The sequence below is a fragment of the Thrips palmi genome, unplaced genomic scaffold (genome assembly GCF_012932325.1).
Source record: "Thrips palmi isolate BJ-2018 unplaced genomic scaffold, TpBJ-2018v1 HiC_scaffold_18, whole genome shotgun sequence".
In the NCBI taxonomy this organism is placed as follows: domain Eukaryota; kingdom Metazoa; phylum Arthropoda; class Insecta; order Thysanoptera; family Thripidae; genus Thrips; species Thrips palmi.
In genome coordinates this window covers 16,322,198-16,336,884 of record NW_023144627.1, presented here as the reverse complement: position 1 = coordinate 16,336,884, position 14,687 = coordinate 16,322,198, and the positions used below count along the sequence as shown (strand labels likewise).

The 14,687-nt window shown below is 46.2% G+C and overlaps 2 protein-coding genes across 3 annotated transcripts in view; one reads left to right on the top strand and one right to left on the bottom strand.

Moving 5' to 3' along the window:
• The window catches only part of LOC117644263 (dmX-like protein 2), a 30,713-nt gene that overhangs the window by 1,952 nt on the left and 14,074 nt on the right, over nucleotides 1-14,687 (top strand). Inside the window, exons 3-34 of one of the 2 annotated variants that reach the window (XM_034383552.1) lie at nucleotides 232-394; nucleotides 482-706; nucleotides 822-969; nucleotides 1,056-1,241; nucleotides 1,323-1,513; nucleotides 1,593-1,808; nucleotides 1,889-2,009; nucleotides 2,095-2,256; nucleotides 2,336-2,467; nucleotides 3,149-3,357; nucleotides 3,451-3,674; nucleotides 3,759-3,956; nucleotides 4,048-4,338; nucleotides 4,451-4,600; nucleotides 4,689-4,956; nucleotides 5,035-5,204; nucleotides 5,301-5,446; nucleotides 5,518-5,624; nucleotides 5,706-5,855; nucleotides 5,928-6,179; nucleotides 6,863-7,023; nucleotides 7,104-7,240; nucleotides 7,323-7,465; nucleotides 7,554-7,663; nucleotides 7,760-7,865; nucleotides 7,952-8,126; nucleotides 8,205-8,323; nucleotides 8,412-8,578; nucleotides 8,660-9,017; nucleotides 9,100-9,936; nucleotides 10,023-10,183; nucleotides 10,259-10,412. In XM_034383552.1, the coding sequence (XP_034239443.1) occupies nucleotides 232-394; nucleotides 482-706; nucleotides 822-969; nucleotides 1,056-1,241; nucleotides 1,323-1,513; nucleotides 1,593-1,808; nucleotides 1,889-2,009; nucleotides 2,095-2,256; nucleotides 2,336-2,467; nucleotides 3,149-3,357; nucleotides 3,451-3,674; nucleotides 3,759-3,956; nucleotides 4,048-4,338; nucleotides 4,451-4,600; nucleotides 4,689-4,956; nucleotides 5,035-5,204; nucleotides 5,301-5,446; nucleotides 5,518-5,624; nucleotides 5,706-5,855; nucleotides 5,928-6,179; nucleotides 6,863-7,023; nucleotides 7,104-7,240; nucleotides 7,323-7,465; nucleotides 7,554-7,663; nucleotides 7,760-7,865; nucleotides 7,952-8,126; nucleotides 8,205-8,323; nucleotides 8,412-8,578; nucleotides 8,660-9,017; nucleotides 9,100-9,936; nucleotides 10,023-10,183; nucleotides 10,259-10,412 (6,337 nt within the window). Of the gene's footprint in view, nucleotides 1-231; nucleotides 395-481; nucleotides 707-821; nucleotides 970-1,055; nucleotides 1,242-1,322; nucleotides 1,514-1,592; nucleotides 1,809-1,888; nucleotides 2,010-2,094; nucleotides 2,257-2,335; nucleotides 2,468-3,148; nucleotides 3,358-3,450; nucleotides 3,675-3,758; nucleotides 3,957-4,047; nucleotides 4,339-4,450; nucleotides 4,601-4,688; nucleotides 4,957-5,034; nucleotides 5,205-5,300; nucleotides 5,447-5,517; nucleotides 5,625-5,705; nucleotides 5,856-5,927; nucleotides 6,207-6,862; nucleotides 7,024-7,103; nucleotides 7,241-7,322; nucleotides 7,466-7,553; nucleotides 7,664-7,759; nucleotides 7,866-7,951; nucleotides 8,127-8,204; nucleotides 8,324-8,411; nucleotides 8,579-8,659; nucleotides 9,018-9,099; nucleotides 9,937-10,022; nucleotides 10,184-10,258; nucleotides 10,413-14,687 lie in introns of both variants that reach the window. The other variant, XM_034383551.1, reaches the window with a different exon arrangement.
• On the bottom strand, nucleotides 10,634-13,804 carry LOC117644269 (retinol-binding protein pinta-like). The gene is made up of 7 exons (XM_034383571.1): nucleotides 13,655-13,804; nucleotides 11,942-12,083; nucleotides 11,582-11,738; nucleotides 11,239-11,491; nucleotides 11,050-11,160; nucleotides 10,867-10,975; nucleotides 10,634-10,776 (listed from the first exon to the last, which is right to left on the bottom strand). The coding sequence occupies exons 2-7, from the start codon at nucleotides 12,057-12,059 to the stop codon at nucleotides 10,634-10,636; spliced, it is 891 nt and encodes a 296-aa protein (XP_034239462.1). The 5' UTR covers nucleotides 12,060-12,083; nucleotides 13,655-13,804.

The following is a 14,687-nucleotide window of genomic DNA, read 5'->3' as shown; positions in this document are numbered from 1 at the left end:
GTCCATCCATCCGGTCGCCGACGGGCGATCGTAATTGTCAACGACAGCCGCGGAGTGGCGCAACGCAGCCGCACTGCCATGGGCACTGCCATGGGCACTACACTACCAGCAGACTGTCGGGAGGGGGGCGTGCTTAAATTAGGGACGACGCACCGCATGCAACATTTGCTCGATTCATTGTGAATGGAATAAATGGGACAGGTTCACATTGGGCGGTCTTGATGTTTGCAGCAACTCGACTATCGATGGGTGCAGACTGGCAGTCTTCAAACAGAATCCCACATCAGCTCATTGTCTTGGAACCTAGAGGGAACAAGGCTGCTCACTGGTGGAGAGGTACTGCAGCTTTGGCACCAGAGGCTTGACCCAAGAGCGGAGGCTGATGTGGAAAATGGTGAGATGGCCAAAATAGCTTTCCATTTTATTTTGGTTATAACTTAATTCCAACTTTTGGGAAAATTACCTATTTGTTTTCTTTCAGGAGGACATTCTGGAGTCACTTTTGAAATTGGGGGTGAGTCCCAACCAAATTTATCTGGCCCTGGTCTGGACACCGAAGAGGATTCCTGGCAGGGCTGGGATTGTGTGTGGAAATGCCGCACTGCCACTCCAGTATTCCACATGGCTTTCTCTCCTGATGGGACACTTTTTGCCACTGCGGGGAAGTGTGACCGACTTGTCAAAATATGGTTTGAAAATAAACAATGTAAGTTCCTATCTATTTGACCACAGTATTGTCAAACCAGTGTGTTGTTGAATTTTAATGAATTTAAAACAATATGTTGACTAATCTGGCGATTGTTATTGTTCCTTTGTTGCAGTGTTGTTCCCCACTAAAAGTGTTGATCAGCCTCTTGGATTCACAGGCCAGTCAGTTGCATCAGAGTTTAACTATGGCTTTGTCTACATTGCTCATCCTCGTGCAGTTACACAAATTTCTTGGAGAAAAACTAGCAAATATATGCCAAAGTTAGTATGAGAGTTTTTCAGACTTCTTTTTCATCACATGAAAATTGTATAAACAGTCTTTTATAACTTGTGTTGTATTGTTGCAGGGGCTCTGTTTCAAACATGCTGGTAACATCCTGTCGAGACAACATATGCCGACTTTGGGTGGAAACTGTGCTGCCTGACGATGGTCTAGTCAATATGAGTCAACTTGATCCACTAGCTGCTCAAAACCCTAAATTTCGCACTCATCGTCACAAACATCGTTTTATGCAAAGACTTAAACACATGAAGTATGTATTCAATGAAAACTTAGATCCACCATGTATCCTGTGCTATTTGTTGTTGATCTTGCTGTGAACATTTATTTTCAGAACTTGCTTTCACATAAGACGACATGCCAAACATAATCAAGGTAGAGGCAGTATACCTGGATCGACTGCTCCTATTCCCACCTTGCCATCCACTTACAGTGTTCATGACTTCCATAACTATGGCTTCCATGGGACTGGGGTGACACCTGGTTTGCACTTCCACTTAGCAGCAAGCATTAATGGAGAGACTGGTGAGTGTTTTAGAGAGTTTCCCATCATTATAATAATATTAGATGTTGCATTAATATTAATCATATTCTTCTGTTCCAGATATTCCTTTGGTTCCTAGTCTTATTACTGGTGATCCAGAAAGGGAGCCCAATTTTATCCTTCATTGGCTGAACAACAAGGAGATGCATTTCACCATGCAAGCAGAAAGTATCCTTCACGAGCTTACCCGCAAGGGCATGGAGAAAGAAGAGGGAGCTGAGAGTAATCGGGACAGTTCAGAGCAGCACGAATCAGAACATGATGATCGAGGCACAAGTAAGAAAATTGGAAATCCTGTGTGTTTCTGAAACAGTGCAATGTGCTGAGGCTTGAGTTTTAACCGATAACTTTTCCAGAGCGCCGCCCTGGGCGTGTGGGGAAGACTTTGTCACAAGATGAGAGTGGAAGTGAAGAAGTTAGCGCAGCCCACCACAGCAGTGTTCCTTCCAGTGGCCCACACAGTCATCAATCGCTTAGGTCGGGTGTATGAATATTTAACACATGCTTTGACCTTTTAAAGACTGGATTGGGTGGTTTATAATTATGATTTTTTATTTTCCAGTGCGGCTACATCAATTAACTCACTTGCAACAGATACAGGACCTCCTTTAGGTCAAGTGCCAGACTTCTTGGAGGCAAAAATTGACAACCTCTTGAGAGACTGGCACCAAAGTCCAGATTTGCTCTTCTCAATCCACCCAATTGATGGAAGCTTTCTAATATGGTTAGAAACTTGGCTTGAGTTGTCAGGGATATTAGCTTCGTACATACGTTATTTCAATATTGAATCTGTTTGTTTTCAGGGTTGTAGAGTGGTTGGATGAGTATCATCCTGGTTCATTTCGTCAAGCTCAAGTTTCATTCTCAACTCGCATCCCGTCGGCCTTCCCTCTCGGCGATGCGGCCACCATGTCAACGAACGTGTGCCTTTACAGGTACTGCAGCAAGCTTTGCTCTTCTCCTGGCTTTGAAAATGCAGTAATGTTGCTTAACAACTCACAGTTATTTTGCGCTGGAATAGTTTTATTAGGCTTAATTAAATGGTTTTATATCGTACGTTTGGAGATTTATCTGTTTAAGTCACGCTGCAGTTTTGTTGATGGCTTCCCTAAATTTTACTTAAAGACCACAAATAATAATAAATTATTCATGTCTATGCAGCATGTATTATTTATAGCTTCGCATGCTTTTTTTGTTGTCTTTACCTGTTTAGGTAAAGTTTTCCTCCTGCATAATTTATTTATCTTCCTCTTCTCGTGTGTAAACTTTCAAATAAAACCTTTACGTGAAACTTTCAATCCTGCTTTTTTGTGTTTTGCTTCACATCCTTACTTTTGAATGGCTTTTGAAAATGAAAATGAGTGACAATTTTCATGGCAACCTTCATTTTTCAATTTTAAGAATTATAATGTGTGCTACCACAGTTCTCATTAGCTCAAGTGGAAGTAAAGTAAAACCCAAGAAAGCCTTAATGCATAAAAGAGTTCCAGTAGTAGAAAATGAATAACACTGTTTATTTTAAATGTCAAAATTATTTTGCCACTCCGCATTCAATGGAGTTGTCAGACTATGTTCTGAAATGAGTTAAAATGAAAATCATCTTGTGTCCCCTCTAGCGCATCTGGGTGCACTCACCAGCTTCTTAGCACTTGCCTTCATGGAGAGGGAGCAGCCAAGTCTCCTTCTTCAGCCTCTGCCATGGGAGTGTCTGGTTTAGTCAATGGAGGTGGAACACCGGGACTCAATGCATCGTCTCTTGATCCTTCTGCTGAAACAACCACGCCTCTGCCGTGCGTGATGGAGGAGGAACCAGACTGGAGTCCAGGTATTCTCAGTATTCCACAATCCACCTGTTTTTATTGTGCAGGGCTGTACTTAATCTATGTTTCTCATTTTTATTAAATTAAAAAAATTGTAGGGAATGAAAATGTTACACCGATGATCACAAAAACAAGTGCAAGTGGAGGAAACAAAGTCCATGGTACCCCAGGCAGTCCTCAGGCTGAGGATCCAGAGCATAACAACATGCATGAACTTATTGCCGGTGCTCCTTCTCCTGTTGCCTCCATGGTTACAAAACATTCCAATGGTACCTTGAATTTGTGGCAAATCACTTTTGCCGATCGCACCAAGTTCTCTCAGGTGTGCTCTAGCTGCAGTCTATCTTAAGTTGAGCAAATAGTGTATTCATCATGTTCCTAATAATTTTCTCTGCGTGGATTGCAGGTTCTGAGCATTGGTCATTTCTCCCGAGCCTCTGGGCACCGCTTCCGGGTTAATGATATAACTTGTCACCCCGTATTGCCTTTGCTGTTGACGACGTCACATCACAATCTTCTTGATGCTCCAAATTCACCAGACGATGAAATTGGAGTCGAGGAAGGTGTAGATAAGCAGGCAGCTCGAGCCAAGGGACTTCCTTCAGTATGTTTTGAAATAATTTTGTTGTGTGTTGAAATATTGATTACATTTCTACAGCAACACCTCTGAACCCTTTCTTTTCTATATTTTTCAGGGATTTTGCAGTGAATTGATTCTTTGGAGAGTAGATGCAGTTGGTCCACTATCCAAGTCAGGTGGGGTATCAGAACTTGCAAGGATTAACTCCCCTGAAATATCAGCTTTTTCCAATGTTGCATGGATACCAACACTCCTCCCAAGTACAACTTTGGGCAATCTATCCAATTCTCCAAGTGCATGTTTTGTTGCCTCTGATGGAGAAAGTCTTCGAGTTTATCAAGCTGTTATTGATGCACGTACCCTACTGGCTGAAGTTTCTTCATCTGAAAGACGTAGCCGCATGCAGGTATGGTTTGCTTTCATTCATTACAAACATTTGTTGTCCACTTCCAGACTCAAAAGTCAGTATGAAAAGAGCCACATTGGATTGCCTTTAACATAAATCTTTTTATATGCAGGACTCTATGGTCAGTTTGTCCTCGGATGCTTCATCAGATGATGGTATGAAGCATTCTTCTCTTCATGATCGTATCAAGATAGTGTCCCAACAGTCAACATCTCGCCCTGGCTGCATCATCCAACTGGATGCTATTGCTGATGCAACTCACGTAAGCAGTTCTTTTTCAAAGTTATGTTTGCTTTCTCAAGCTTCTCTTCTAAATTTAAGATTTATTTGGTTTCTTTATCATTTTCTAGGATTGGCAAAACACCCAATTCCTTCATGTTTTCCAAGAGCAACTCATAACTGGTGAACGTGATGACAAGAATTTTGCTCCCACAATAGAATCAAACCGTAGAGAGAGTGATCTTGGATTGATGGAATCTCAACTTGGTGCTATGGTTGATCTTCAGCAACTTTCAGTTTTTGAAGAGCCTTTCTATATTGTGGTTTTAGAGAGAGCTGGAAACAAAACTGTCGTTCATATGTGGAGACTAGTCATGGCATCTCAACCGGAGAGTCATGGTAACAAAATAAGCCTGTCTATTTTATTCTATTTTATCCTTAAACTCTTAAATGATTTAATTATTTTTTTTATTTCAGAACTAACAGGAAGTATGATGTACGTACCTGATAGTCAATTGGTTCAAGATGATGAGGAAAATGAATCAACTGGTCGTCATAACAGCACCACTACCACCACTGGTGAAATGAGGGATGATCGGCATCACGAGCCTGTTCAAGCACCCCATGTTCTTATCACAACCACAAAGGTAACCTAAAAAATAGTAATAATACAAATAATAATAAAAGGTAATCAGTAATTTTGGCTAAGAATCCTACTTTTTCTTCTTCTAATTTTCATGCAGGTTTGCACTCAAGAGTTGCCCCTCCCTGATGGTGTTGAAGTGATTCATGCTTCTCCTGCTGCCGGACATCTGAGCTCTGCATCTATATACCCAGCCTGCTTTGCTCCATACATAGTTGTCACTGCTTGCTCTGATAGCACTGTGCGGTAAGTGTTCCAGCAAAAACAGGTTCTCTTTGAATTATTTCTCTTATTATGTACCTATGTTTTTGTTTAAGGTTTTGGAAGTGCAAGGTAACCAAAAGCAATGGCTCTAAAAAGAATTATGAATGGTGTGAGTGGGAAATGTTGCGGAAGGATCAAGAGTCAACTATTGATATTTCAGGTAACTTTGTCTGGATGACTTTGTAACCTCCTCTGGAAGGAAACAATTTTTATGTTCTACTGAGGTTCTTTCTATTTCCAGGGCAACCACTGAATATCAGTGCTGCCTACAGTGGAAGAATTGCATGTGCTTATAAATATGGAAAATCATTTACACGACCGAGCAAGAATGATCCAGATTCTAGATATGTAAACCTTTGTGTTGCAATTTATGAATGTGAAAGCACAGGAGGTAATGTAAAGGTATACTTAGTTTAAAATATTACATTGACTGTTAGGTTTTCTTACTTTATTATATTTTCAGGATCTGAATGGGTCCTGGAGGACACAATACATCTGAAAAATATCCATCTCCCTAGAATGCGTATGGACCCCCACCTTGATCTGAGTTATCTCTATGATCAGAGTTTTTTGCAGTCCAAACAGCAGCGCATTAATACCCTTATGCGTGCATTTTCTTCTACAGAAGATTTAGAAAATCGTTCTCCCCTTAACAAAAATGGAGAGCAAAGTACTCCTCCTGTATTAGAACCTCCAAGCAGTCTTCATAAAACTGGTGCGTGCTTTGATGAGGGCTGCGGATGTAAGTTGATCACCAATAGGTGAATTTCTTTTTCTATTCGCATTTTTGCATGCGAATTGATTGGTCAGAGTGGATAATGGGATGGTAGTCCATGAGAGGTATTTGGTAATGTGTTCTGTATTTTCTGTGTACTGGGGAATTCATGTGCCTTGAATCAATTTATTTTGGACAAACTTTCAGAATACAAACTGCATGTATGGTATTACAGTGGACCACTCAAATTGAATGACCAATCTATGTATGTGGAGGGTTTGTGTCTTTCATGTCGTGCTCTTTTGCATTTTTGATTGTGAGTGCATTCTTCAATTTGTGTTCAGTGTATGTTCATGCATGAGTCATGACCATTCACCTTAAAATCATTTCAGTATTTAAAGATAAATTATGTCATTTGCCCAAACCAATCTAAGGTGACTCAGCATGCATTACTATCAGATTCTGCATGATTTAAGTGACACAAATATCATTACAAATTTTTATAGAGTTGTAAGGGGTATTGTATGTGGAAGAAAAGAAATTCATCTTCATAAGCATGAAATTTTCATCTACTGAATGATTGCTTTTGAATGATCTATGGTGATATTTGCTGTGAATGTATCAATGTTGTTTACCATGCATTTGTTTTTCTTGCATCAACTGACAATTTGCTGTGAATTTAGGTCTTTTGGCAGTTCCTAGCTTCAGTACGCTCCAGTCTCTTCGAAAATCCATTATAGATCACGGCAACACCTGCCCCCTGACTCAGAAGCACCTTGTTCAGCTTGATTGGGTGTCCAAAGAAGATGGATCTCATATCCTTACTGTAGGAGTTGGTAGTAAGGTATGTAAATTTTTGTTGTTGCTTTTGTTGTTATTCCTGGTGACCAATTGATTCTATGGCGGATTCATTTTGATTTTCAGGTCATGCTCTTCACTCCAGTTTCAAGTGACCTTGCCCAAGCAAATATGAAGGCCATGAAGGAATCTCAGTCTACCAATAGACCGATACTCCGGAAAGCTTCTTCTCTGGCTGCTCCTAATTTTGTTGATGAGATCAGGTTTGTGTTGCATGAGGGTGTACTTTTCTTATGTCAATGTTTGAATGCACTAATTCATAACATGACTCATGTTCCTTTACAGATGGATGAAGCTCCGTAAGATAGATTTGACCACAGCTGATGGTCTGCCCCCACTTCCCATGCAAATTTCTTGGGTTCGTGATGGAATTCTAGTCGTTGGAATGGACAGTGAAATGCATGTGTATTCTCAGTGGAAACCAGACTGTAAGTTTAAGCCTATTTGATAATCTGTTTTTTCTGTGTTTTTTCGTTATCACTCTTTTTCTGTAACATCTAATTTCTTCCATTACAGTTGCTGAAGAGTTTGGGCCAGTTTCTGGGAACCGACTTATCCACCAAGAATCAGATGAACTCCAAGATACCCGTAATCTGCGTGATGAAGATCTACGCAATCTGGCTCAAGTACATAACCTCATTGCAACTTTTTGTCCCTTATATGTATATTTTATTTGTTTCGTTCAAATAATTGATGAGTGGCATTTTTCTTTCTTCCCCCAGGAGACTTCCCAACGTCGACTGGCAAATGTTAGTTCAATGCCCCACCTATCAAGAGTCAGCTCCATCAATTTGAATATGCTATCATCGGACACAAAGAAGAGAAAAGGTTTGTACCATCTGGTTGCTTTGTTTCATAAAAGGGTTTTTGGTGACAACTTTCCTGAACAACAATGTAATTGATGTGTTGTGTAGGAGCCACTGCTCAAGCAGAGCCAATTAATGTGGACTACATGCCTGACTACGGTTTGTTTGAGGCGAGCCGAATTGCGTGTCCTGTCCTTCCACAGTACCATCCTAAACAACTGATGGAACTGCTGAACTCTGGCAAGATCCGATGGGTAAAAGCCATTCTTGCCCACCTTGTTAGGTGAGTCTCTGTTTAGATATCTACCAGGGAATATTTTGTAATGTTATAGTATTTAAAATTTCCTGCTTGCTGTCTCAGGTGCATCTCTGGTTCCTATGCCGTGAGAGGTCAGACAGTTTGCTCTAGTTCTGATGAGGAGAGCATAGTGAGGCAGCGGGGATGGTCACGTTCGCGAACCCTTTCCGTCAGCTATGCAGGTAATTACAGAACTGAATCTGAACCTTCTTTTCTGCAATTCCTTTTGGTCTGCTTTCTTATTTGTGTGATTTTTTTATTGTCTGTTAGGAACTACAAGTCCTCTAGAGCAAAGAGGATCCACTACTGCCATCCCTGAAGAACTGACCTTGGATTATGCTGAAATAACTTCAATCCCCCCACTGCCTCTGTGGACCCTGCTGGCAGCTGACAAGGAAACAGCTGGAAATAGCACCCAAGGCAAAGATGATCAACAGGTATGGACGTGGAATGTGACCAAAACTCTTCTCCTATCCTTGGTCTTTCTAGGTTTCTAAACTATTGCTGATTCTTTCCAGGATTATAATGACTTGTTTGATGCCAATGTGTCAATGGGCGATGAATCTCTAGATGACATTTTAGAAGATGAGATGCCTGATTCGCCACGCAGACGAGACCGAAGGCAGTCAGTTGCTCAGGAAAGACAGGGACTGTCCCACTTTGGCCCAAGGCAGGGCAGAGTCTTATCACGTTTGCTTACTCACACCCATCTACCCGGTCTGTCGAGTTTGGATCAAATGCACTTGTTGGCATTGGCAGACACTGTGTCGACCTGCAACACAGACTTTGCTGAAAGATTTGCCATTGATGCTGCCAAAACAGCTATTGCCAAAGAGAATCTTACTGGTGTGCCAGAAGGGGAAGATGTTTCCACAGGTATTTTTTTTTTCATAGTTTTGTTTTGTATCTTGTTTTTTGTAGTTTTGTTGCATTTATTTGCATTCTTTCCTCTTTCTAGATTCACTTGATGATTGTGGTCTTCGGTTTTTACTGGCAATGAAGCACTACAACTATTTACTTCGCTGCTTACCACTTGTTCAAAGAGCCCTCTTCCAGAGACAGGGCGTGAGCACCAACAATCTAGTCTGGGCGTACCATTCTGAAAGTGAGGAAGAGTTACTCCAACTAATACCTTCCTATGCTAAATCTCAGCCCCGGTGGAGTACATTAAAAGAGCTTGGAGTGGGTTGGTGGTTGAGAAACAACACCACCCTGAAAACTTGCATTGAAAAAGTGGCTAAAGCTGCTTACCAGTCAAGCCAAGATCCTCTGGATGCTGCCATATTTTACCTTGCCATGAAAAAGAAGAGTTTGGTTTGGGGCTTGTTCCGATCTAGACGAGACGAGCGTATGACCGCCTTTTTCGCCAACAATTTCTCTGAAGACAGATGGCGCAAAGCAGCTCTCAAAAATGCATTTGCTCTTCTTGGAAAGCAGCGTTTTGAGCATGCTGCTGCCTTCTTCCTTCTTGCCGGAGCACTTCAAGATGCTATTGAAGTGTGTTTGAACAAACTTGATGATCTGCAGTTGGCAATGGTCGTTGTTCGTCTGTATGAAGGAGACATGGATTCCACTCCTCCCAGTCTCAAGAGATTGTTATATGAGAATATCCTTGGTCTTGATAGCAATGGTAACAACCTAAACCCCTCAAGAGCGCACCCAGATCCATTCCTCCGGTCTATGGCTTTGTGGACTCTGAAAGACCATACAGGAAGTCTCAACACACTGTTACAGACAAATATTGGGTCTATGCACCCTAGTTATAATGATGAGGACAAGAGTGAGGGAGCAACAGGTAAGACATCTGCTCTTTTACCAATGCATTCCCGTTGAATTTCCGACAAGCTAAGATTATAACAATCCTTTTATTTCTAATTTCAGCAAACCCAAATGTGTTTAACTTTTATGTGTATCTGCGCACTCATCCTCTACTCATTCGCCAGTATCTTGCCAGTACTGCACAGGATAAGAAGAAAACTCATGTTGTTCTGTCTGGTTTCACATATGGCTCTGATACCAGTACCTCCAACCCTGATAGACAGGTATGAGTCCTTTCTTGTACAAACTTGCAACCTGGGTATTTAGCATTTTGCTTGAATAAATTTGTTGCTCCACAGCTGCTAATTGAAGATTCAATCACTCCTTTGGAGAGGCAACTGTACTTCACCACAGCTCATGCCCACTTCAAGGCTGGTTGCCCGGCTCTAGCATTGGAGGTGCTGTCAAAACTTCCCAGCAAAGTGATGGATGCCAATGGAGAGGATTCGCCAAGTAAGTGCCACTCCAATGTATCATCCCCTTTCCCCCCAAACATAAAGCAGTCACAAAGGATGAAAAATTTATTTGATCTTTATTTCATATTTGGAACAGTTTTTATTGGTCTGATGGTTCATTAGTTTTAATGTTTCACACTTCATAATCACACAAGTGGAATGGTTTGTTTCTTTTATACTTTCATAGTGGAATGTTAATGGGAATGTTGATGGTCGCGTTTACTCTCCAAAACCAATCCAAGCTCCTACTCGTCCAAGCAATCCTGGTGATTTGCTCTTTGCTAGTGCAGCAGCCTCTGAGACTTTCCTGTCTTGTTCTAGGAAGTGGTCTCTGTATTCTATGAATTTTTGGTAGCTTCTTTCTATAAATGAAGGAAAATTGGGTTGATTTATGTCGCAGCCTTGGAAAATTCAAATTAGCCTTACAATAAATAATTTTGTAATATATTTACCACTTAATTCTTCTAGTGATGGCTGCTTGCCACCATACTCTTCTGGCAGGATTTCTTGAGGCACGCTTTCGTAAAACTCATCTAGTTTAGCTTCTCTATATGTTTTTATCTGTAATAATAATTTTTGCTATTTTTAAATCTTTTATACATACCATTTATAAAAAAGTTAATTTGATCACCCACCAATTTATAAAGTGATGACCTCATGAAAGGTTTGAATAAGGCGAGAATGGTATCAATGACTGCATTCGTGTATATCACATGTATGGCAACCACATTTATTGGAGCACATTCCTGAAATGAACCAAATAGGTCAGTTATGGATGTTTAAAAAAATGTATGTCATTAGAAGATTTGAACCCAAAATGGTACCTGAACATAGCTCATCATGTTTCTCATGGATGATAGTGAGGCGCTTGCCATGTGGCTCAGTCCAAAACCCCGCTGATCATAGACGAGTACTGTTCCTTTGGCTGTGCCGTTTTCTAGTTGCCAGATGTCGCACATCATGTGTGACAACTTCAGAGTCAAATCCATGTTGTATTTGGCTGGATTTGTGTCAATAAGACGTTGAAAGACTACTAGGTTTCCATCATTGTCAAGTCCGTCGAGAATGACTATGCCACTGAAATAGACAATTTAACGTAAGGAAAGTGCACATTACTGGGAAACCAGGGATAGGCACTGTACTGTAAGATGGTTAACGCTCACTCACACAGCCTTTGCAATCGCTGCCAGCTCTTCATTCAAAGGGTCTCTGTTCATAAAAATATGAGGGGAACTATAGTGGAGGACGTAGTATTTTGTGAGAGTTTTCTTTGCCGTCTCCAAGTCGTAGAAGGAGCAATGCAGGAATATCACCAGGCTCATGACTGCGAAAAGAAATGCAGAACGTCAGTATAATTTGACGCCTTGACTGCGGCGGGTTCACGGCCGTGACTGGCGGTGATGGGTTCGCCCGCGTGGACCCATGGCGCCGCAGCGGATGGTGCTTCCATTGGAGCCACTGCACTGCAAGACTGCACTGCCTCTGCACTGCCACTGCACCTGGCAGTGCGCCCCTTGGAGCACTCACCCGTGACGGCGGGCAGATGTGGTTGAGCCGCCGCCCATTCTTGGAAAGCGTCGATGTCCTCCTGCTTGAGTTGGGGGTTCTTCCGGAACTCCCTCTCCACCGTGGCCAGTTTCATCATGGTGCTGGCGGCCGAAGCGGTCCCCTGCAACAGAACGGTGCGGCGTGCCATTGGCTTGGAAAGTGACTCTGGGGGCGGCTTGCGGCTTTGGCCGGGGCGAACGCCTGCCGACGCAGCGATACCTGCCCGCTCGACGCGCGTGCGTAACGGGACTGGCTGCCCTCCAGGCGCTCGGCCCAGCGAGTGCAGCAAGCAGCGTGCATTGCCGCTCTTGTTCGCCGGCGGTTCCCAAATGAAAGCGTTTAAAAGCGGCCGGCGGTAGGTGCAAGTTGGACTCGGCCGCACGGATCGCGTGCGCCGGAGCGGGCCGGGTGGCATCCGCGCTGGCCAGCCTCGCCAGTGCCGGCCCATTGTGGTCCGGGGGTCCGGGGCACGAACGGTAACCGGGACTAGGCGGGACCTAGCCGAAGCCCCTTCTTTACGCCAGCGAGGCGGACCCTTTAACCCCATCTGCTGCCTTGTCCCGAACTACCCCGCGAAGAAGGCCAGAGGTGCCTCCACGCCCCGCGCCTCCTCCTCGCGGCCGGCGTCGACAAGCACGCCGTGATGGTCGTACCGCAGCCTCCGCCCTCCGCGGGCGCTGCTTCCCTGCCCCACGACGTCGCGACCCCGACTGGCGTCTGGCTCTACGATCAATGAACGCAGTGTGCCCTTTGTGCTGTGCGGCTCTGTTTGCCGTACGCGCCGCCAGGGGGCGCGTGCGCCGCCGGCCCGTTTTAGCCGGGCGGACGCGGCGCGCGGCCGCCACCCCGTGACGGTGAAGGTACTCGTCGAGCCGCAGGAAGTCGCCGCGGCTGCCAGGTACGCGTCGACGCAGCGGCGGACGTCGCGTCCAGGGCGGCCCTTGACCTGAGTGTCATGCCGGTCGACGCACCACCACACCGCTAATGATGCAATGAGGCAGGTGCTGGCGGCGGAGCGCGGAGCGCGGGTCGTGGGTTCGAGTCCCCGCAGGGGCTGATGGTTTTCTTATCGCCGGGCACCGACGGCATGCCGGCGGCATGAGTGGCGGGCCGGGCCGATAGGACCAGTGCCACGCGCTGCCTGTCCATCCGAGTGAGCGGCCTGCTGGCCGGCCGCGCTGCCACGGCACTGCTAGGGCCGGCACGCTAGGCCAGGGCCACGGCCGGGCCGGCCAGGCGGCCTCGCGCTGCTGGACCTGGACCGGTGTGCGGCACAGTGCGCCACAGTCCACGGCCGGGCGGGCCGAGGAAATAAAGTCCAGGGGACGGCGCCAATGACGCACAGTCGCCCCGCCCAGGCCACTGGAGGCGCTGTAGGTGCCGGAGCGCGGGTCGCGGGGAAGTCCGACCTCGCCGCGCCGTTTTGTTCTTGTTCTTCCGAGTGCTGCCACTTTGCCGCTCGGGCGTCACGGTCAGTCAGGCGGACCGCCGCGGCGAACTTTCCACTTTCCAGACGATTTTGGACGCCCCCGCGTTGCGATTGGGGGGCCCTGCCCTTGGGCCCTTGCCCCGTCACCGTCCTTTCCCCGTGGCTAGGGCAGCTGCACCGAAGAGGCTGAGGGAAGGGCCGCCACGGCGCCTACTGTACAACTGGACGCAGAGGGCGCTCGGGCGGTCAACTTGTACACTCACCGGTCAGAGATTGCCCCTTGGGAGGGAAGCTGTCGTCGCCAAGCAGGCGTCGTCTTAAAGTCATTCCTTTTAATCATGACGATTTCATGGACTGACAGTTTGACTCGTCGTCTTTTTCTAAATCACTTTCGGGATGGCATGCGAGGCGAAGTGGAACTGCCTTATTTTGTGGTGGAACTCTGACAGCCATCAGCCTCTACTGAGTCGTCTCACCTCGTCGCCGTGTCCGGCGTGTCGTCGGCGCCCAGCTGCTCGCGTCTTGACCGTGGCGTCCCAGACCGTGGCGCTCTTGGCCGCCACCAGGCACCAACTGTTTCTACTCCGTCCTCCGTGCGCGCCGCCTTGTTGACGACCAGCGCCCCGTCCTCTCCCTCCACCTCCCCATCCTCCTCCTGTACCGACTCGAACCGAACCCAGTGGCGGTCGGGTAGCCAAGTAAATCGGAGCCTCGGACGTAAGCCGCGGTGTCCGCTGCCGCCGCGGACTGGTTGGGAAGCGTGCCCCCGCCGCGCGGTCCCTCTCGCACTCATGGCACGCGCCGCAGGGGTGCGAGAGAGACAGCGAAGCTTTGTTCCGGAGCAGCCTGCTGGCACTCTGCCTGCCGCGCGACACTAGCGGCTCTGTGGTGGTAATTACGAACTACTGTCCACGCTTCCGATGGATATGCATGGAGCGGGCGAAGCGAGCACCTCCCTGTCTCTCTCGCACCCTGACGGACCTCCCATGCGTGCGAGAGAGACAGGGCCAGGAAATCACTGCTGGGGCGCTGCGCGTTGAATGGGACGGACGTGGCGCGGGCAGACAGACAGGCAGTCATGCAGACAGACAGCCATGGTTGTCTTGGTACACACAGGTGTCTAGGAAGGACCCTGGCTGGTCTGGCTGGCCGTGGGACGCTGGGTGTAGCCATGGTGTCGCTTGGGTGGCCTACGCCTGGCTCGCCCGGCGGCTTGACTTGCTGCTGCTGGTTGGGCTGCCTACCCGGCAGGGGGCTCGCTGGAGGCTGGCGCGGGCTGGCGGGCTCGCACTCGCT